The following is a 22488-nucleotide window of genomic DNA, read 5'->3' as shown; positions in this document are numbered from 1 at the left end:
TACTTTGACATGAAGAAATCAGATAGTAACGGTTAGGAAACACAATACTCTTTTAACCACTGTATAGGCTTATTTTTAAGGTTTTATGAACTGGCTTATTGAGAAGACAGGAGCAAAGGTCGTGGTCAGTAGGGGAGGGGGGGAACAAAGAGCAGAGTGTTTAGTATCTAATGAGTTGATAAAACACTATAGCAATCCTGAGCAGTACACAAAATACTATAGCAAGTAATTCAATGAGAATAAATAGAAGAGAATAGGAGGCATGGAGGAGACTGAGGGTAACACAACTACCAAGCTCGCTTCTTACAAGTGTTCCAAGCAAAGTGCTGTTAATGTCAGAAATACATTAGCGACCATTACTAATTAAGTTGTGTAATTTTAGTCACAGTACTTAAAGAGTAAATAAGCATTTAACTCCATAAAACAATGGCCGCACCTTTGGTCCTTAGTGGGAACACTGTACAAAACCATTAAAGCTTTGTCATCAGGAATCCTCCAATGGCTACAAGCCCAGAATGACACAATTATTTGCACACTCCATTCATCCTTTAACTCTTCAGAAAAGGCCCCTCTTTGTGCTGGCCAAACAATAGCAGGCTTCCGTATACAATCCCAGTCACACACAAATTATATCCCCCTGTGTCCCCCCACTCCTCTCTGTAAGGGGGTCAATAGGTCACTGCTCAATGACTGGATGTCATCTTTCATTACCGCCGGCGTCTGCTTGGAACGGAAAATCTCACTCTGCGTTGCAGTCAGGAGTGTCACCATGATTTGATTTAAATAGGTAGAATTATATAATTTGTATTTCTCCTTCGGGCACGGGCAGCCCTAAAAGCTGCTATAATGTGCACTGAGAAAGGGGAAGCTGTCTCAGTGACTTATCTGGATGGGACTAACCAGACACGTCCCTGCAATTGAGCTGGTATTAGTAGGGGTATGGAAGGTCTAAAGTGACACTAACCAGGTTTTATGTGTCTCATTGTAATATTACAATAAATTATACGCATTATTACATAATCAATACAGGGATAGGAGCCGAAGTGACAGTGCGGGACGCTCCATATAGCTCTAGCTATAGGCAAGATACTGCATTGTTAACCAGTGGTAGCACTGCAAACATGGGCCAAGTTGTTATGTTAAACAAATAAATTAAATTTAAAAAAGTTAATTAAAAATAAATTAAAAAATACTATATTCTACAATTTTCACTCTGACCACTAACCCTAAAAAAAGCCTGACACTAGCCAATTTCTGTAGTTTTTTTTTTGCAGCAATCACCTCATTTACAACATAGGCAGGCTTACAAGACATAAAACCTTTATAGATTAGACCATAGACCCCTCTTTACGTCCACTACTTACAATTGATGATGTCACCGCTTATCTATGCCCCTCCCTGTAAACTCTCCCATAGACCTCAATGAGTCGTCTCCAGACTATTGCATGAGTATGCTGTAAAGCGTATTAATAAATGCTGTTAACAGAGCAGAGGAGAAGCTCAGGCAAGATGGCCGCCCTCATAATCATGTAACAAAAATAAAATAAAAAAATTGACAATCCAAAAAAGTTGAAACAACTGATAGATTTTACTAACAGATCTGGTTTAACGCATTTTTTTTGTTCATATAGCACAACCATAATCTGTAGCTCAGTTTGGACATTAACATCACTCACATCCGTCCCTGTTCCAATTGACGCCCATGATCTAATCTCTTTACGTCACATAATCTACTAAGTATTCATTTGGCGAGCGGGACATAGTGTATAGAAGAACATACAAACTGTATACAAATGTGGCCCAGGGTCAGATTCAAGCCCAGGACTCCAGCACTGTTATTACTTTCTTCACTGTGCAGTGTGTCCGACATGTGGTCCTGTAATAGGTTAACTACAGGGGCGTAACTTGAGGGGGTGCAGTCACACCGGGGCCCAGGAGCCTTAGGGAACCCATTAGCACTGGCATCAGTATTGAGATTGCAGCTTCCATCTGGCCCATAAATCAAGGAGACCCCCAGACTACCCTAACCACACTAAGGTGGATTAAACTCCTTAGCACCCATAACCATCACTATAAAGGATTCACTGTAGGGATAAGGTAGGGGGCCCCGGACAAAAGATTACACCGGGCCCACAAGACTTTAGTTACGTCACTGGTTAACTATAACTCCCAGCAAGTCTTAAGGTGGTCAGGACAGGTTGTGAGACCAGAAGAGCAACAGGCTATACGCCTCTCATATAGACTGACAAACATGTCCTCTTGCGTTGTGTTATCAGTGTAGAGAAGAGCGACAATATACGAAGACTATGCCGTGTTAAAGGGGTTGTACATAAGTACCAGTCCATGTATCTGGAACTACAACTCAGTTCTACTGAAGTGAATGGGACCGAGCTGCTATAACAAATACAACCCGTGAATAGATTTGGCAGTATTTTTGGATGAAAAAAGTCATGTTTTCTCAATTGTGTACAATCCCTTTAAAGGGGTTATCCAAGGACTGTTTAAAAAGATTACTGAAAGGCGCTGTCCTATTATGGCCTCTTAAGGCCATGGGAACGTTTCTGACTTCTGGGAACCTGATCGCCCTGTACCCCAGTGATCAGGAGGACAGGGGACTGAAAGTTCTCCTAAAGCTTTCTCATCAATGGAGCGCCAGTGCGTTTTTGTGACCAGCGCTCCATTTACTGCTATGGGGCTGCTGGGAGAACCAGAAGCCCCATAGAAATAAATGGAGCACCATTCACGAGGTGGCTTATCAGGCCCTCTCCTCCTAATGACTGAGGGACCCAGCGATAGGACACTTATCCTTTGCCCCGTGGATAGAGGATAAGTGTCCATAATGGAAGAAACCCTATAACCCAGGTTCTATTTGGGCTGAACCTCAGGTTTCTGAGCTGGTTCTGACCCTTTATCACATGATCGGGCCAAGCAACCAGCATCTGAGTCGATCTGCCTCCTCCCTCCTCTTCCATTTTCCCAGATATTACTTTTACAATGGGGCTGGCGTTACTATTAGAATGATCTATGAGGTGACGTGGATTGACTTGGGTACCAGGTATTGTTCCAATCACGTGGCCAGTACCTGAAAACCCAAGGTTTAGTCCAAATAAAGCAAGGGGGAAGTAAGTTTTTAATTAGCCCTGAATAACCCCTTTAATGAATGGGATGTCCTGTGGTTCCAAAAATTAGTTAGGGTGCCAGACATTGTTTCCTTGGGCCTAGCAGGTGTAATGATTCTGTGGGCCAATCCTTAGGAAATAGACTATAGAACCCTTCGAATTTGGATATCTTCTATTGGACCATTACTGTGTTAGAGCCTGGACCCACTGGAGGATCATTGTTGGTGGGCCTGTCCAACACTGGTACCGTAACGTAAAATAAAATTATACACACAATATTTTTTATAATAGATGACAATAATCTCTTCGTATAAGTTTCTATCCATAGAAGTATTGGACGTTTATGGTCGGGGATTTAGGTAGAACCAATGGCCATACACAAGGCCAAAGACATAAATCTGAATATACAGGTATAACCGGATGATTTCCAGGGGCTTCATCCATCTTTTCCATTAGTATGAGGACCTTTATGTCTAGGGTAAGCTATAACCACTATACCACAAATGTGACAAGGGAAGCAGAGCGGAACCTACCTGATTTGATGAAAGGAAGTCCTGGTTACTTTCATTCATACTCATATACATGTTCTCCCCATCAAACTACAAGACAAAAATATGAATTAAAACCCTTTTTTCTCATATTCATGGACAAAGAGGTCAGAAGCTACGGTAATCTTTTTGTTTTCTCAGTAACATAGACAAGTGTAGAGGACACAAGTCCCAGGCGTTTGGCTACCATTGCACTATATGATACTGTAGAATGTATGTTCCTGTTAAGTGAGGAACCTCCCACCAAAAATCCAAAAAGTTTTAAGACTGGTTCTCTTACAGATGTTACAATATTTATTCGCACTGTGTATTTATGAGAACATTTGGTGAAAACTAACATGACCACCATTATTGTTTTCGAACGGTGGCTTAGTTTAGCTTTCACGTGAGATCGATATATCATATTAGGCCTCATACGTGGCCATTTGACTTCTTCTCCAGAGCTATATCTCCATATTCCGCTACAATTAGTGGCTGCGTCTAAAAAGTTGATAAAAATATGCCTCAACTTGGCACACTTTTGGTGCCCAATGGAACATCTCCATTTCTGCACCCCATTTGCCAATTTTTTAGACAGTAGGTAGAACAGTGGAGGAACCTTATCAGGCCCAGGCTTCAGATTTACTACAGTTATACCAGAAATCTGGGCCAGTCCATGACTATGTGAGTTCAGGGGCACCTAATGGTACATTCGTAAAAAATTTTAAGGGGCCAAATCCACTCAGTAATTCTGGTGTATCTAGTCCTTGTCAGATAATGAATTAAGATTGGAATAAAAAACGTCAATCTTAACAATTTTCCCCAGTATTTTCAAATAAAATTTTGATTTATGGTCCATAATATGGTCACAACATGGAACACCCTGGAGACAGGGGCGTAGTTATAGGGGAAGCAGAGGTAGCAACCACTATTGGGCACTAGACCCTGAAGTGGCACTAGGTAGGTGGGGCCTCATTATAGACTTTGCATTGGGGTCCAGGCTATTTATGGTACCCCTCTGCATGGGGATCTAGATTGTAGGTTAGATCACCATGGAACCCCACTGTGATTTACCACAAACGTGGTAAAAAGTGGCGATGAAAAATGGATAAAACAGTCCTTTTTACATGGTCAATTTTCATCTTTCGGAAGCCTATTTTCACAGATCCCTCTCTATGTGGGAATTTGTGAAAACAAGCAAAAACTTAATTTATCCAAACTTGGGAAGAACATATAAACTCCTTTCAGATGATGTCTCTGGCAGGATGTGAACTCAGGACTCTAGTGCTGCAAGGCTGCAGTGCTAACCACTGAGCCACCATGTTGCCCTCTATAGACTGTCATTGCTTTGAAAATGGCCTAGGAATATTCTACCACTTGGAACAAATTTATTGAACATATTATTATTTTATATGATCTTTTTATACGATATGAGTTTTTTTTGTATATTTTATATACTTGTATATACTGTATTTTTAATTTTCCATGACACTATCTATATTTTGCACAAAGCATGCCTAGAAAACTTTCCTATTGCCCTCAATGTGTTAATTTTAGTCTATTGCATACTTGCTATCTCTCTCCAAATATACAGTCCTATGAAAAAGTTTGGGCACCCCTATTAATCTTAATCATTTTTAGTTCTAAATATTTTGGTATTTGCAACAGCCATTTCAGTTTGATATATCTAATAACTGATGGACACAGTAATATTTCAGGATTGAAATGAGGTTTATTGTACTAACAGAAAATGCGCAATATGCATTAAACCAAAATTTGACCGGTGCAAAAGTATGGGCACCTCAACAGAAAAGTGACATTAATATTTAGTAGATCCTCCTTTTGCAAAGATAACAGCCTCTAGTCGCTTCCTGTAGCTTTTAATCAGTTCCTGGATTCTGGATAAAGGTATTTTGGACAAACAATTCAAGTTCAGTTAAGTTAGATGGTCGCCGAGCATGGACAGCCCGCTTCAAATCATCCCACAGATGTTCAATGATATTCAGGTCTGGGGACTGGGATGGCCATTCCAGAACATTGTAATTATTCCTCTGCATGAATGCCTGAGGATTTGGAGCGGTGTTTTGGATCATTGTCTTGCTGAAATATCCATCCCCAGCGTAACTTCAACTTCGTCACTGATTCTTGAACATTATTCTCAAGAATCTGCTGATACTGAGTGGAATCCATGCGACCCTCAACGTTAACAAGATTCCCGATGCCGGCATTGGCCACACAGCCCCAAAGCATGATGGAACCTCCACCAAATTTTACAGTGGGTAGCATGTGTTTTTCTTGGAATGCTGTTTCTTTTTGGACGCCATGCATAACGCCTTTTTTTTATAACCAAACAACTCAATTTTTTTTTCCAAAATGAAGCTGCCTTGTCCAAATGTGCTTTTTCATACCTCAGGCGACTCTATTTGTGGCGTACGTGCAGAAACGGCTTCTTTCTCATCACTCTCCCATACAGCTTCTATTTGTGCAAAGTGAGCTGTATAGTTGACCGATGCACAGTGACACCATCTGCAGCAAGATGATGCTGCAGCTCTTTGGAGGTGGTCTGTGGATTGTCCTTGACTGTTCTCACCATTCTTCTTCTCTGTCTTTCTGATATTTTTCTTGGCCTGCCACTTCTGGGCTTAACAAGAACTGTCCCTGTGGTCTTCCATTTCCTTACTATGTTCCTCACAGTGGAAACTGACAGGTTAAATCTCTGAGACAGCTTTTTGTATCCTTCCGCTGAACAACTATGTTGAACAATCTTTGTTTTCAGATCATTTGAGAGTTGTTTTGAGTAGCCCATGATGCCACTCTTCAGAGGAGATTCAAATAGGAGATCAACTTGCAATTGGCCACCTTAAATACCTTTTCTTATGATTGGATACATCTGGCTATGAAGTTCAAAGCTCACTGAGGTTACAAAACCAATTTTGTGCTTCAGTAAGTCAGTAAAAAGTAGTTAGGAGTATTCAAATCAATAAAATGATAAGGGTGCCCATACTTTTGCACCGGTCAAATTTTGGTTTAATGCATATTGCACATTTTCTGTTAGTACAATAAACCTCATTTCAATCCTGAAATATTACTGTGTCCATCAGTTATTAGATATATCAAACTGAAATGGCTGTTGCAAACACCAAAATATTTAGAACTAAAAATGATTAAGATTAATAGGGGTGCCCAAACTTTTTCATAGGACTGTAGAGAGGCTCCTGAAATTAGAGCTAACCTCTCAGATATCCATAAGAGTAGGCAAATCTCCTGGGATTGCAGGAAGTGACCTGGAGACTTTATGTCATGTACCCCAAAAATTGGTGTGGCCCTCACATTTTGTTGTCCTTGTCACAATAAGGAATGTGACATCCATAAAAGTAGACATAGTCACGTTAAATTGGTCTCTCATGTGTGTACCATTCACCCAGAGAGAAGGAACTCAAAAATTGCCAAGTATGGTCTATTGCTCCCTGTGGCCATGAGACTGCTGTAAAGCTTATCACTAAATTTATTTAAAAGAGGAGGAAAAGCTCAAGTAAGATGGCTGATCCCTGATCCCTCAAACATGTACAGGAAAGGATATAAAAAAATTTCACAATCAGAAAATAAAAACAGATTAGACAAAAAATACATATATATACAGTACAGACCAAAAGTTTGGACACACCTTCTCATTCAAAGAGTTTTCTGGATTTTCATGACTATGAAAATTGTAGATTCGCACTGAAGGCATTAAAACTATGAATTAACACATGTGGAATTATAGACTTAACAAAAAAGTGTGAAACAACTGAAAACATGTCTTATATTCTCGGTTCTTCAAAGTAGCCACCTTTTGCTTTGATTACTGCTTTGCACACTCTTGGCATTCTCTTGATGAGCTTTAAGAGGTAGTCACCTGAAATGGCTTTCCAACAATCCTGAAGGAGTTCCCAGAGATGCTTAGCACTTGTCGGCCCTTTTGCCTTCACTCTGCGGTCCAGCTCACCCCAAACCATCACGATTGGGTTCAGGTCTGGTGACTGTGGAGGCCAGGTCATCTGACGTAGCACCCCATCACTCTCCTTCTTGGTCAGATAGCCCTTACACAGCCTGGAGGTATTTGGGGTCATTGTCCTGATGAAAAATAAATGATGGTCCAACTAAACGCAAACCGGATGGAATAGCATGCCGCTGCAAGATGCTGTGGTAGCCATGCTGGTCAGTATGCCTTCAATTTTGAATAAATCTCCAACAGTGTCACCAGCAAAGCACCCCCACACCATCACACCTCCTCCTCCATGCTTCACGGTGGGAACCAGGCATGTAGAGTCCATCCGTTCATCTTTTCTGTGTCGCACAAAGACACGGTGGTTGGAACCAAAGATCTCAAATTTGGAGTCATCAGACCAAAGCACAGATGTCCACTGGTCTAATGTCCAGTCCTTGTGTTGTTTAGCCCAAACAAGTCTCTTCTGCTTGTTGCCTGTCCTTAGCAGTGGTTTTCTAGCAGCTATTTTACCATGAAGGCCGCCTGCTGCACAAAGTCTCCTCTTAGCAGTTGTTGTAGAGATGTGTCTGCTGCTAGAACTCTGTGTGGCATTGACCTGGTCTCTAATCTGAGCTGCTGTTAACCTGCGATTTCTGAGGCTGGTGACTCGGATGAACTTATTCTCCGCAGCAGAGGTGACTCTTGGTCTTCCTTTCCTGGGGCAGTCCGAATGTCAGCCAGTTTCTTTGTAGCACTTGATGGTTTTTGCAACTGCACTTGGGGACACTTTCAAAGTTTTCCCAATTTTTCGGACTGACTGACCTTCATTTCTTAAAGTAATGATGGCCACTCGTTTTTCTTTACTTAGCTGCTTTTTTCTTGCCATAATACAAATTCTAACAGTCTATTCAGTAGGACTATCAGCTGTGTATCCACCTGACTTCTGCACAACACAACTGATGGTCCCAACCCCATTTATAAGGCAAGAAATCCCACTTATTAAACCTGACAGGGCACACCTGTGAAGTGAAAACCATTTCCGGTGACTACCTCTTAAAGCTCATCAAGAGAATGCCAAGAGTGTGCAAAGCAGGAATGAAAGCAAAAGGTGGCCACTTTGAAGAACCTAGAATATAAGACAGATTTTCAGTTGTTTCACACTTTTTGTTAAGTATATAATTCCACATGTGATAATTCATAGTTTTGATGCCTTCAGTGTGAATCTACAATTGTCATAGTCATGAAAATACAGAAAACTCTTTGAATGAGAAGGTGTGTCCAAATCTATAAGAACAATAAACCTCTCCATGTGCTTTAGTATGAAATCAGAAGAAAAAAAAACAATACAGTGTGGAGCACAGCAGGCTATGGGCATATCATCGATCTTTTAATATGGCTGCCTACATAAAGGCTTTAGCTGACCATACACATTACATAAATGAACCCACTGATGTCATTGTAGAGAAGGATCGGGCTGTTGGATGCTAATATGCCCAAACCTTTTGGTCTGGTAGTGTTTACTCTTTGCTCCTCAGCTAATGTCAGCTAACTAAAGAGTATGACCTGCCTTAAGGTAGACTAAACAGTTTCAAAGAAGCCAGAACTACTTATTATGTATCAGTGTAACACCTTGCAAGGGAATAAGTCTGTATAGTAAACTGTCCTATTTAACGTGCACCCCCAATTATAAGACAATTTTCAGAAATCAATAGCTCAGGTGAATATAAGAAATTTTGTAATATATCATATTAAAGTAATATGTTTCCTTCTCTACTTATCAGACTGAGCTACTTTTTACATATTAACCTATGGAAAAGCGAGGGAGAAGGAAGAGGCAACTGGAAAACACACACAAATAACTGCAGCTGCTACACTCTGGCATACACATAGGTTAGGTAGATCTTATAATGCTCTTTTAACACAACTATGTTTTAAGAGAACAGTCTACCAGTGTCTACCATAAATTACTAGCTCCTCCTTTCCCCTCCCCTCTCCATAGAAGATAGATGCAGGAGAACAGCTTAATAAGTGGAGAAGGAAACAGATTTCTTTAATAAGATATATTACAAAGTTTTTTATATTCATCTGTACTATTCATTCATGAGAAGTTGTTTTATAATCGGAGGTACACTAAGGAAATCTGAACCAAATTTCACTTTCATGTGTCACGTTTTGGGAGGCGCGTAGTATAGAACAAGACTATGAACTCCTCCATCATTGACAACTATTGGGGCCAATGGGAATGTGTCATCTTATAGCAAATACATTAAATAAATAAATTCTTTGAGATTTAATGACCTAAATCTGAACATATAAAAAACTGAATTCAAAAAGAGTCTAAAAAATGGAAGTCAGAATAAGACTGATCAATCGCTCATTGTAAACCAGTGTAATATATTATTAGGGAGCGAAGCTACAGTATATGATAGCGAGGGAGTAGATAAATGGTTTCTTGTCCAACCCAAGGTTAGATATTACACTTGGCCGGTATTGAATGGAATCCATTATTAAGATCACCGTGAAATGGGCAGAAGAAGCAAATTATTATAGAAGTGAATACTTTGTATCAAGCTCTTACTTCAGAAGAAATTCCTCACATTCCTTGAATCACGAACTGAAGAAGCCAAGGCTGTGACTTTAATCAATTTTATTACAAGAATTACAGGCAGAAAATAACAGTAATAGACTTTGGGAGTTCTAGATGAGGGACATTAATATCGAGAACGATAATCCCTACAATTAGACGACCACCCTCTATGCAACAGGTGCTTGTATTACCCAACATGGCTCAGCGAGTCCAAATGTCTTGTTACCGCAAAATGACTAGTATTTCTGTTTTACAAATTAGCCAGGACACTTTTTATAAGGTGGAAGGAGGAAGTTCATGGAATTTCTTGGCTTGTTTCCAGATAACAACACCGAGCTGTGATCTGACCTATTTGACGGTTTAGTAGGGATTAGTTTCCACGTGGGGAGGCAAGAAGGGTAGGGGGTCTATTGCCCACTGAGTCTATCTATTTATGAATGAAAGCTGCCAGAAAAGTCATGACTAGGCATTAGCAAAGCAGCGTGAGATTTTTTTTTTTAAATCAAAGTAGCATGAAGGCCACGTTTAGCAAAGTTGCATGAGGGCTACATTAGATGTAGATTGATTTGAGAGCAATAGGTGGTGACCAAAGCATTTCTTTTGTTAAAAAAATTATCTAATGTAGTGAAAGTGGCACCATTTTGTTGAAGACAGGGAAGAAGATTGATGATTTGATGTGCGTGAGTGGCACCATTTTGTTGTAGACAGTGGGGCATATATTGTTGATTTTATGTTGTATCAGTGTCGACATTTTGGGGCAGATTTTATTGATTTAAGGGCAATATGTGGTGACTGAAGGGTTTCTTTGTTATAAAATTGATCGGATGTAATGTGAGAGGTGCCATTTTGTTGTAGACAGTGGGGCAGAAATTGATAAAATGTAGTGTTATTGGCGCCATTTTGTTGTAGACAGTCGGGGTATATTTATTAAGAAGTGGCATTTGTTAAGAACAATCATGAGAGGGGGCAACTAGAGATGAGCGAACACTGTTCGGATCAGCCGTTCCGAACAGCACGCTCCCATAGAAATGAATGGAAGCACCTGGCACGTACACTTTGCCGGCGGCCGGTCGCCGTGCCAGGTGCTTCCATTCATTTCTATGGGTGTGTGCTGTTCGGAACGGCTGATCCGAACAGTGTTCGCTCATTTCTAGGGGCAACATGGTGGCTCAGTGGTTAGCACTGCAGTGCCTGAATCCTGAGTTCGAATCCTGTCAAGGACAACATCTGCAAAGAGTTTATATGTTCTCCCCGTGTTTGCGTGGTTTTTCTCCCATACTCCAAAGGCATACTGACGGGGAAAAATGTAGATTGTGAACCCTATTGGGCTCACAATCTACATTTCAAAAAACCCCAAAAAACTGTCATGAGTTATAATAACTATGTCCCTGCCACGCTCTCCACCCTGTTCTACCCACTTTCAAAGAAGTTGGTGAGCAAGGCACAGAAAGGGGCTTTGGTGCAAGAGAGGGCCATGTGCCAAAGATGTGACGCATGTGCCAAATATATGAATTCCACCCAGTATCTTTATTACCCTTCAAATTTCTGATATAGACCTCACCTCAAATTCCCAGCTAAGTTTTTTCACCTGGTACCTAAATGCCTGGGCCAAGGCAGAGTGACTGACTAATATGCTCCTCTTAGGACCCAGCACCCCTACTCCGCCATTCTTCTCCTCTTACCTCCTGCTTTCCATACCTAGAAAATACCACAGATTTCTTGGAATTATACTTTGTGAAAGTTTCTATATATATGTTTTTTTAATATTTTTATATAATATCCATGTTTTAGATTTTTGAACTTTCCAAAAACGGAATTATTAGATATCTAATTTATTTGTCCTAGAATTTGTTTATTTAGTCTTGTATTATCTAAAATATTTGGCAGGCCTCATCTGTCATAGACTGGTTTTTGGGTCATAATTGTAGAGCACAATTTATATATCTATTGCATGTTTCTAAAAAAAAAAATAGACCATGTGCCAAAAATGGCCATAAGGAAACACGGACAATTGGTTGTTTTTGGCCCAATGGCTCCATGGGTTTTAGAAATGATCGGTAGAGCTATTCCCTTAGTCATTATAATTGATTCTTGGGAAATCTAACATGTTTGAAGCTTCCGGATTGAATGTAAAATCTATAACAAGCCCGGCCCCCTACCTACAATACGGTGCCATGTGCCATTCATGATAACAGAGCCCCCCACCTACAGTACTGTACCATGCGCCATTTACAATAATAGAGCCCAACTTACAGTACTGTACCATGTGCCTTTAATGATAACAGAGCCCCCCATCTACAGTACTGTAGCATATGCCTTTTACGATAACAGAGCCCCCCACCTACAGTACTGGACCATGTGCCTTTAATGATAACAGAGCCCCCCATCTACAGTACTGTACCATGTGCCTTTTACAATAACAGAGCCCCCCACCTACAGTACTGTACCATGTGCCTTTTATGATAACATAGCCCCCCACCTACAGATCTGTACTATATGCTATTTACAGCTTGTTGGTGGCCTTTGAGATCCCCCAGACACCAGGACCCGGATGAGACTACTACCTCTGCCCCCCATTTACAGGTGATACTCCTTGATTCTTTTCCATTAGTATCTGCATTTCTTTCTTTCTTCTCTGCGGTTTTTCACTCTACAATACATTGTACCTTACACATAAAGTCAGACAATAATTCCATAAGTCAGCTCTATACTGCCATGCCTATATACTTATATGAAAACTCTCAATGTATATCACATGGAACAGATGCTCTACAAATCTTAGGTGACGCAATGTCAAATGTCTACATCTCCCTCGGCCTCTGGCGATGAATATTTCAGATTTACTAGGAATGGCCATAGTGGTAAGAATCAGTAATGATGGGATTTTATGTGACTTGGAAAATGTGATTTATGTTTGTTTATGGTGAATCGTATGAGTAAGAACTCGGTGCTCGGTATCTGCCCAAGAGAGTGCGGTGCTTGAATATCGTAAGCAATGAAAATTCAAAAATGAGAAAATAGAACATATAAAACATTCACTTCAATCATAAAGGTGCAAGGTGAGCTGAACAACCCCTGTGTTTTTGCCTTAAATAAATGGGAATGTGACTTGTTGGGGGCGATGCCTCAAGATAGGCGCTGTACTGCCCAGGTATTTTTGGGTCTGATACATGCATATAGAGCTGGCTACGATATCTTGGGTCAGCTTAGTGGTTAAATGGTTAAAGGGACGATGTGTGATGTATATCACCAGTGTTCATTTTAGACCACCATTCCGTATATATACACCTTCTGGCCTACTTCCATCCTAGGTGTTTTGGGGGGATTTTGAATCTGTTCCATAGTATACCATTGAGTTGCTATGAACCTGCTCTGCGATATAGTCCTGTATAGCTACGGCCTTAAGTTTGGTGAAAAAAAAGATCTGTGTGTAAGGAAGCCTTTACATGGAGTATACGCTCCACTCATTCTGAACGTAAAACGCATTCAGAATGAACGCGTAAAAACCAGCTCCCTTTGATTTCTATGGGTGCCGGCATACGCGCGTATCACATTGAAAACAATAGGGAAAAAAGCCTCCTATTGATTTCAATGGGGAGCGCACATATGCCGGCACCCATAGAAATCAATGGGAGCTGGTTATTACTCACTCATTCTGAATGAGTTTTACGTTTGGAATGAGTGGAACGTATACTCCGTGTGAAGGCTCCCTTAATTTGCACATTTTCAAAAATATACTGTTTACATTCTAGATTGACTAAATTCGGAATTTTTTTTAATTTTCTCTACTAGCACTGAAGTAATAAAAAATATTACAATCATTTCATTACTATTGTAGGTAGACAGGTAGGTCAATTCTCCTCCGTTGTTGGTCCTGGATTCTACCAATGTGGAAAACTTTCCCTCCCAAGAGATTTCCAAGGTTGATAGAAGTAAATAGTTTGGTGTGGGCCTATTCCGAGGACCTCTGTCATGTCCTTTGACTGTTTTAGTTTTGTATTCACATAGTCTGGTGCCGCTGTTTTTATTTTACAGGATATTGGTGGTAGAGGCCCCATCAGCAATTTTCCATTTGGTCGTCACCATAGTCTTGTCATAGAGACCTGGGTGTAGTCAATGAGACCACTCTTTTGCCAGACTGTGTTTTTGACTAGAGAATTTGACATCTTTCTTTTTTAACAATTTGGTTTTTTTTTTACCAGTTGTGACAAAGGAGGTAAAGGAATGAAAGTCTTCGAAAGGACTGGAGGGAGCAGGGTGTGATTGGTGGACACCCCATGGCAATTCCTCCTTTTGCCCTCACCATCATCTGGAGAAGTTAGGGAAAACAATTTTTTTGGCCAAACTGGGAGATTTTGAGCTTTTTATTTTTGCAATTTATTTATTTTTATTGTGACAAAAGGAATAAGTAATTAAAAAAAAGGACTTCAAAAGAACTGGAGAGTGCGGGGTGTTGGTGTTGGAGGACCCTTGGAAATTTCTCCTTTTGTCTTCACCATAATCTTGTCCTGGAGACTTGGCGATAGGGACACCAGAGCCTTTTGCCACACTTTTTTACTAGAGAATTTGAAATTAGTCTATATTTTTTTACAATTGTGACAAAGGAATAAAATGAAGGACTAAAGGAGGTGGTGGGATGGAGGCCTCTCAGAAATTTTCCTCTTCATAACCTATTATTTGTTTCCTATCAGTATGTCTTTGTTGATTGGGAGGAAATCCACACAAACATGAGGAGAACTTACAAACGCCTTGCAGATGTTGTTCCTGGTGGGATTCAAACCCAAGACTCCAGCACTGCAAGGCTGCAGTGCTAACCACTGAGCCACCGTGTTGCCCCACTATAGTCTTGTACTGGAGACTTTAGGATAGTTAGGGAGACCAGACTCCTGCTGAACTGTGTTTTTGACTAGAGATTTTGATAGCTGTCTATTTTTTATTTTTTCATTTGGATGTTTTTACAGTTGTGACAAAGGAGATAGAGAAATAAGGTCAGATGAGTAGCGTATTGACAGCAGAGGCGCCTCAGACATGATCCCTTTTGCACTCATCATAATATCGTCCTTGAGACTTGGGGATAGTCAGGGAGACCATTCTCTTTCCAAACTGTGTTTTTGGCTAGAGATTTCCATAGCTTTAATTTTTTTTTTCAATTGTGACAAAACCGTTAAAAATTGACATAATCATTTTGTATTTTTTTTTTTATATTATCGTTCAATTTATAATATAGGTGACATTTCTTGTCTATTATCGAGAATTGAATTTTTTAAAAATCAATTCCTAAGTAAAAATACATGGTAGAGAAATTATGATTTTTAGAAATCTGTCCTGCAATGGGTTAAGAGTACAGACTCCATCCACTTGCTCCCTTTTCACGCTATTTTACATCTTATAAACCATTATAAATTTAATTGCACGTTTAACAGGGAAAAAAATACCGCACACACAATGGCTCATTAAGGACTAATTATGCACATGTTGTTTTCCACAAACATTCTCGTTTGGAAGCTGTTCTCTGTAATTGCTCAGCCTCATTAAATAGTGCAGGAAAAACTAATTTCAATTTACAGACACGTGATGGGAACGTAGAGATGGAAGGAAGGTGGACTCAGCGTCGGCCATTCTCATTGGTTCACTAGGGCATAGTATATAAGGTAAATGTCCAATGCTGGGTCATCCTTAGCAATGATTTCGGGTGATGGTGTGAGAGGTACTAGAGAAAAAAGTGTGGCCAAACCAGAGACACCCATCTATAGCCATCATTGTTACAGAATGTTGCCCCTCTTCAGTATAGAGCAGAGTATTGGTGGGCTGGTTGAGAGGTTTTTACCACAGCTCAGGTAGATACGGTTTCTCATTGAAGAGACTTATTTTTCAGGCAATGCTTCATGGGAGTATGCAAATTAGATTGTGGTGTTCGAAGACTATATCAGTGACTATTGCAACGCCATCAAGTTTTATCCATTTGGAATAGCTGTCAACCGAAGGAGAGGCAGCCTATCCTATATTAAACCAAATTCCCTGGCACACCATGTATACCCATCCCATGTAGGAGACTGTGATAGCACTGGGCAGAATTGTCAGTGACCGACTGTTTCACCCCAAGTGTGAGAAGGAACGTTATTGGAGATCCTTCCTCCCAATTGCGGTCAGGCTGTATAATCAACACCAGGCTAAGTGAAGATCACTCCGCACAGAGAACTAATTGATCCTGAAGTCTTCTTTCTTTTTATTTGCTATGACTCCTAGTATCTCTTCTATCTGCTATGAGCTTGTATGTGTTCTTTCTTGAATATATTACTGTATTATCCATGCTGCTGTAAGACACTGAATTTCCCCATGGTGGGACTATTAAAGGATTATCTTATCTTATCTTATTAGTAGCTGAGAGAGTATGTCATGTAGTTGCTAGGCAAGAGAAGCAGACATACCATACAGAATATGGAGCTCTTGGGCCCCAATGCAAAATTTGTAAAGAGGCCCTAAAGAACCTTGTGTCCATTAGTAGATTGGAATATTACATGTGGCAAAGGGACCTTTGGGTCTCCCATTCATGAATGTCAGCACAGTTTTTTGTATACATATGTTAAAATTATAGCTATACAGCAAGTAGAATGGAAATACCGTATTCTGTGTCAAGGAGGCTTATTCTGGCACAGGACAGACACACAATTACATTGGACAAGTTCCTCCATTTATTGGGGGCACCAATTGCTGTCTGTCATTGGTTGGAATGGTACATGGGCATATGGCCATGGTGCTATTGTTCTACGAGAAACACCAAAAATAAATTATGCACATTGGAGTTCAGTTATTTTTCATACTATTAGTTTTTATGTTTTTCATTTCAGAGTAGAGTTACTAGAAGACGGAGCCCCGGATAGAGGGCTAAATATGAGCTTGGTTATAAGCCAAGATCAGATATAAATGGAAGCGGGCACAAAGGTCTAGAATTCTATTTTATGCTTATGGATTCCAGATTTGGTGAGACAATAGAAGACTATGTGAAAAAAACACTAGACATAAAAGATGAAAGAGAAGCCTTTCCGAAAGCACAATCTATTAAGTGTTGTCTCATAGAGATATGGAGGAAAATGGATTTCACTTTATACAAACATGATATACAAGACTGTACTAAACAAAATGAATGAAAAAGGCAACAAAGGATCAAATCATTCCTTGGCAATAAAAATGTAAAGTTTTACAAATGATGAGAAATTCTGAATCTTATTAGAAAAATTACTCTGTAAAGGCAATAGCTCAAATTCATTAGATCATCAATCTGAAATCCTCAAGTACTATACACGGATGTATTACAGTTCCATTATGTGCAGAGCCATAACTCCTGTACAGGGATCTGGACTACAGCAAGTCACAACCACCAACGTCTTCTGTGTTAGCAATAGGTGAGATGACCCGAGCCGGTGACACCTGGATGAAATACTAAACAGTCAGAGGACAAGACGGGTAGAGTTTAGGCAATACAGTACACAGGCAGATGGTTAGGCAGCTGACAGGTATATAGCAGGAAGGGAACACCATAGCACAGTATTAGTACACTATGTAACCTATTGCCCAGGTCCGGAGTGAAGGGGAAGGGTTCCTTACTTAGATAACAAACCATCAACTTATGAGAACAGCATTGGTGCAGGCTGGCCCAAAGGCAGCACCAGAGGTCCCATTCATAATTTTTCAAAAATTTTAGGCTGAACCCAAAGGTTTGGGATTTGCTATCCATGAACTGTTACCCCTCTTTGCTCGACATCTGGTGTGCGTTCCTATCCTCTTCAGGCCTCTTCTGCCCTTCTGAAAGATGTCTAATTGTCCTGACATTAGTCTTTCACATGGGACTACTGAGGCCAAATCAAAGGCCTCAGCTGTCCTCAGATGCCACTGACATAATTCACGAGGCCGGAAGAGGCCCCAAGAGGATATGGGCCTGCAGTGTAGAACACTGTGAGGGCTTCTCGGAACCTATCTATAAAACATAGTGTAGAATACTGTCAGGGCTCCTAGGAACCTATCTATAAAACATAGTGTAGAACACTGTCAGGGCTCCTAGGAACCTATCTATAAAACATAGTGTAGAACACTGCCAGGGCTCCTAGAAACCTATCTATAAAACATAGTGTAGAACATTGCCAAGGCTCCTAGGAACCTATCTATAAAACATAGTGTATAACACTGTCAGGGCTCCTAGGAACCTATCTATAAAACATAGTGTAGTACACAGTCAGGCTCCTAGGAACCCATCTATAAAACATAGTGTAGAACACTGTCAGGACTCCTAGGAACCTATTTATAAAACATAGTGTAGAACACTGTCACGGCTCCTAGGAACCTATCTATAAAACAGTGTAGAACACTGTCAGGGCTCCTAGGAACCTATCTATAAAACATAGTGTAGAACACTGTCAGGGCTCCTAGGAACCTATCTGTAAAACATAGTGTAGAAAACTATCAGGGCTCCTAGGGACCTATCTATAAAACATAGTGTAGAACACTGTCAGGGCTCCTAGGAACCTATCTATAAAACATAGTGTAGAACACTGTCAGGGCTCCTAGGAACCTATCTGTAAAACATAGTGTAGAACACTATCAGGGCTCCTAGGGACCTATCTATAAAACATAGTGTAGAACACTGTCAGGGTTCCTAGGTACCTATCTATAAATCATAGTGTAGAACACTGTCAGGGCTCCTAGGAACCTATCTATAAAACATAGTTAGATTGGAGCTTGTCGTGCCCATGCCACCACTAGTGGCCCAATCACAGACCTAGACAGTGACACCAGGCACGTGAAATCACCTGGGAGCACCAGACACTGCATGAAGGCCCAAAAAAGGTAATGGAAAGTATGATTTATTTTTTTTTTACTTTTGTCACCTCCCCTTGGCCTTCACCTATTATACCTTGGGTCCTGAAGAGACCCCAGAGTATAATGTGGCAGACATTTTAGTTCGCTTGAGATGAATTTCCATTTGTTAGGTTTCATTAAAAAAACCAAAACAATTTGGAATATTTTGGTTAAACCTGGCTCTGTACGAGTTGGTTCGCCTATGTCTAGTATTGAGCGTGAACCTAAACAACAGTCCACAAGACAATAGCAGCGCTCAGAAGATGCTTAGAGACTTGCATGAGCAAATTAGGTTATTCTGTCAGTGAAAGCTCTCAGAAATCAAACCAATTTAACTGAATCTGGAAAACAGAGATCCAGCGATAACACGGAGACTTAGAGCGCTCAGCTTGTCAGGTACTATGAATTTCCTCCTGTCACCACACCATCTGATAAGACACATGGAAAAAATACTTCTGGTTTCCTCCAGAATATAATTAGTTATCTCTATAAATCTTTACTTCCGGCAGAGAACAAACAGAAGCAATAAAACATCATTCACAACTGTGAGAGGAGAACAACCAATGTAATGTTCATTATTCTAAACGCCAGCGCCGACCGCGCCATTCTATTCTGTCTGAGTGTATAATCTGGACGGGGATTGTTTTGTTGCTGATGTCAATGCGGGACACAATTACAAAGACATTAATACCCTCCATGACTATTGTTGTAAATGATTCAGTCTTTATTAGGAAATTCATTGTAATCTCTCATTATAGTTATTTATTTACATAGCTAACCAAGGGGAAAATCATATGCATCATCTCCATCATCATCATCATCATCATCAATATCGTTATTAGGCCCACGGCCAGATCCTGAATAACGCACCCGCAGAGATGTATTACTATACCTCTGTAGGCCTTGTACATGATGCTCTGTATGGCAGAGAATAACAGTAATAACAATTATGCCTAGTGATGTATATGGTACATCATGGACATGACACATGCTTGAGTATATGTCCATGCGCAGTCCATACATTACTATATCACATTGCCACACATGATAAAAGCTGTTAATGGGGTATTCGGCAATCCATATTAGTCACCTATCTTCAGGATAGGTAAAATATATATAATAGGTAATAAATAAACTGCCTGCTTCACTGCAGACACACCTGAGGTTTGGCGCATGCGCAGTGAAGTCAGGGTGAATTATGTAGGTGCTGAAAGTACAGATGATAAAATGTTCAATACGGGCACAGATAATTCTACAACTGGTCCATAAGGACCTGTGGGTGGTTTAGTGTCCCAGATCGCTCATACAGGTTCCCGTTTGTGAGACTCCAGCCTCTTAATAATTCTGGCACATCTCAGGTGGTCCTGTGAGACAGAACTGAAATCCATGCCCTCAAGGTCTGGAGCAGATACAACTCATGGTGTTTCTGGTGCAAGTTATAGTAAATCTGAGGGGTCAAGAGGTCCCAGACCCAACCCTCTTTGTTCTACTGTTTCAGAAAATGGCGAACGGGATGGAGAAGCTGAAATGCACATTTTGAAACGAAGAGAAGATTGGAGTCATGTACAGTTAAAATGTTGTCTAGTGCCGATCCTCAAGATAGGGGCTACACCCGGCCCCTGGACAGATCATCCAGGCCAAATCTAGGCACCCCTGGGGATAGGCCATAAAACAACTAAGCCCATACAAACCCTTTAAGTGAACCCAAAGACCCTGATTGGACCCAAAGGCCTTTCTGCCATATAAGAAGACGTCAGTACTGTAAATTGTACATAGATGGGGGACCTATTGGAGCTCGAGAACTTTTCTTGCCATGTATGGTCAGTTTCACTGAACTAATTGCATTTACAACGTGCTACAATGTTTTCCCCAGATAAGCCACACCATATCTCATTCACGTAGCCCCCACAATTCACTCTGAAGCATGTTAAATCTTTATATAAGATCTTCAACTAGAAACAAAGCGACGAGGCTGAGACACAAGCCTATAGCGCCCTTGGAAGCCGATTCATCTGTGGTGGTTGTGGTTGCACCTGCAGACTGACAATCATCTTATATCTCAAGAATGTGTATCTAAACAAACCCCAGTTCACCTTTTAACTTCTCATCACACTTGTATACACATCGCTATATCATAAAGAGGTAGATCGCCGTGATAGGATAAAATGGGTGCACTGTCATATAAGTATAGAAGCTCGCGAGGTGAAGGACACTCATGGTCTGACATCCAATGACAAAGGATTCTTAAGTATCATTAAGTAAAGTAGTTCTCACGATTATATACTTATCTAGTGGTGCACCATTGGTGATTCGGTAAGCTCTTGACCCAATAATTCCGGCTAATCGGGCAATTTACAAAAATATTTGATATTGGTATTTGATGATAGTCAGATTTGTGGATTAGGGACGTCAGTGTTCCTCACATAAACCAAGTCTGTGAGAACATAACAGATGACAACCTGGTATCTGAAAAACAGTCAATAACACGGTCGGACTGTCAAGCACCCTGTCAGTACCAAGATGGACAAATTATTGGTATCAACATTTTTTCTTAGAGCCTGGCTAACATGGCAGCCTTACTGACTATTAGTGGCAACGGCGTGGCCATATGTATATACATGCTGATAATTTACCAGATAGGCATCTTCTTTGAGATGGTTGCCAAAGCCATACAGATAAATGTTTTTGAAAATCGTTTCATTCTCATTGGAACTCACTGACGTATGATAATATAAAAATATTTTCTTAAAGAGTGTATCCAGTATATTAACCTAGCCCTGCAGATAGATAGGTTAGTGTCACCAGACCCCAGCATATCACCCCAGCCCTGCAGATAGATAGGTTAGTGTCACCAGAACCAGCATATCACCGCAGCCCTGCAGATAGATAGGTTAGTGTCACCAGACCCCAGCATATCACCCCAGCCCTGCAGATAGATAGGTTAGTGTCACCAGAACCAGCATATCACCGCAGCCCTGCAGATAGATAGGTTAGTGTCAGCAGACCCCAGCATATCACCCCAGCCCTGCAGATAGATAGGTTAGTGTCACCAGAACCAGCATATCACCCCAGCCCTGCAGATAACTTGAATTGTTTTGTAAAGAGGAATGGTCCAAAATCCCTTCATCCAGGATCCAGGAACTGATTACAAGCTACAGGAAACGACTAGAGGCAAAAGGAGGATCTACTAAATATTAAAATATTAAATATTCTGTTGAGGTGCCCATACTTTTGCACCGGTCAAATTTTGGTTTAATGCATATTGCACATTTTCTGTTAGTACAATAAACCTCATTTCAATCCTGAAATATTACTGTGTCCATCAGTTATTAGATATATCAAACTGAAATGGCTGCTGCAAACACCAAAATATTTACAACTGAAAATGATTAAGATTAATAGGGGGTGCCCAAACTTTTTCATAGGACTGTATCT

At 40.5% G+C, this 22488-nt stretch overlaps 1 protein-coding gene across 3 annotated transcripts in view; it reads right to left on the bottom strand.

Annotated features, from left to right (window-relative positions):
- The window catches only part of TOX2 (TOX high mobility group box family member 2), a 123489-nt gene that overhangs the window by 76830 nt on the left and 24171 nt on the right, over positions 1 to 22488 (bottom strand). For 2 of the 3 annotated variants that reach the window (XM_075277563.1, XM_075277565.1), the window contains exon 2: positions 3653 to 3718. The exons of the other annotated variant lie outside the window; for it this stretch is intronic. In XM_075277563.1, the coding sequence (XP_075133664.1) occupies positions 3653 to 3718 (66 nt within the window). The remainder of the gene's footprint in view (positions 1 to 3652; positions 3719 to 22488) is intronic. 3 annotated transcript variants of the gene reach the window in all.

Source organism: Leptodactylus fuscus, chromosome 6 (genome assembly GCF_031893055.1).
Source record: "Leptodactylus fuscus isolate aLepFus1 chromosome 6, aLepFus1.hap2, whole genome shotgun sequence".
NCBI classification, from domain to species: Eukaryota; Metazoa; Chordata; class Amphibia; order Anura; family Leptodactylidae; genus Leptodactylus; species Leptodactylus fuscus.
Note: the sequence above shows the minus strand (reverse complement) of the source record. Positions and strands in the feature narration are given on the sequence as shown.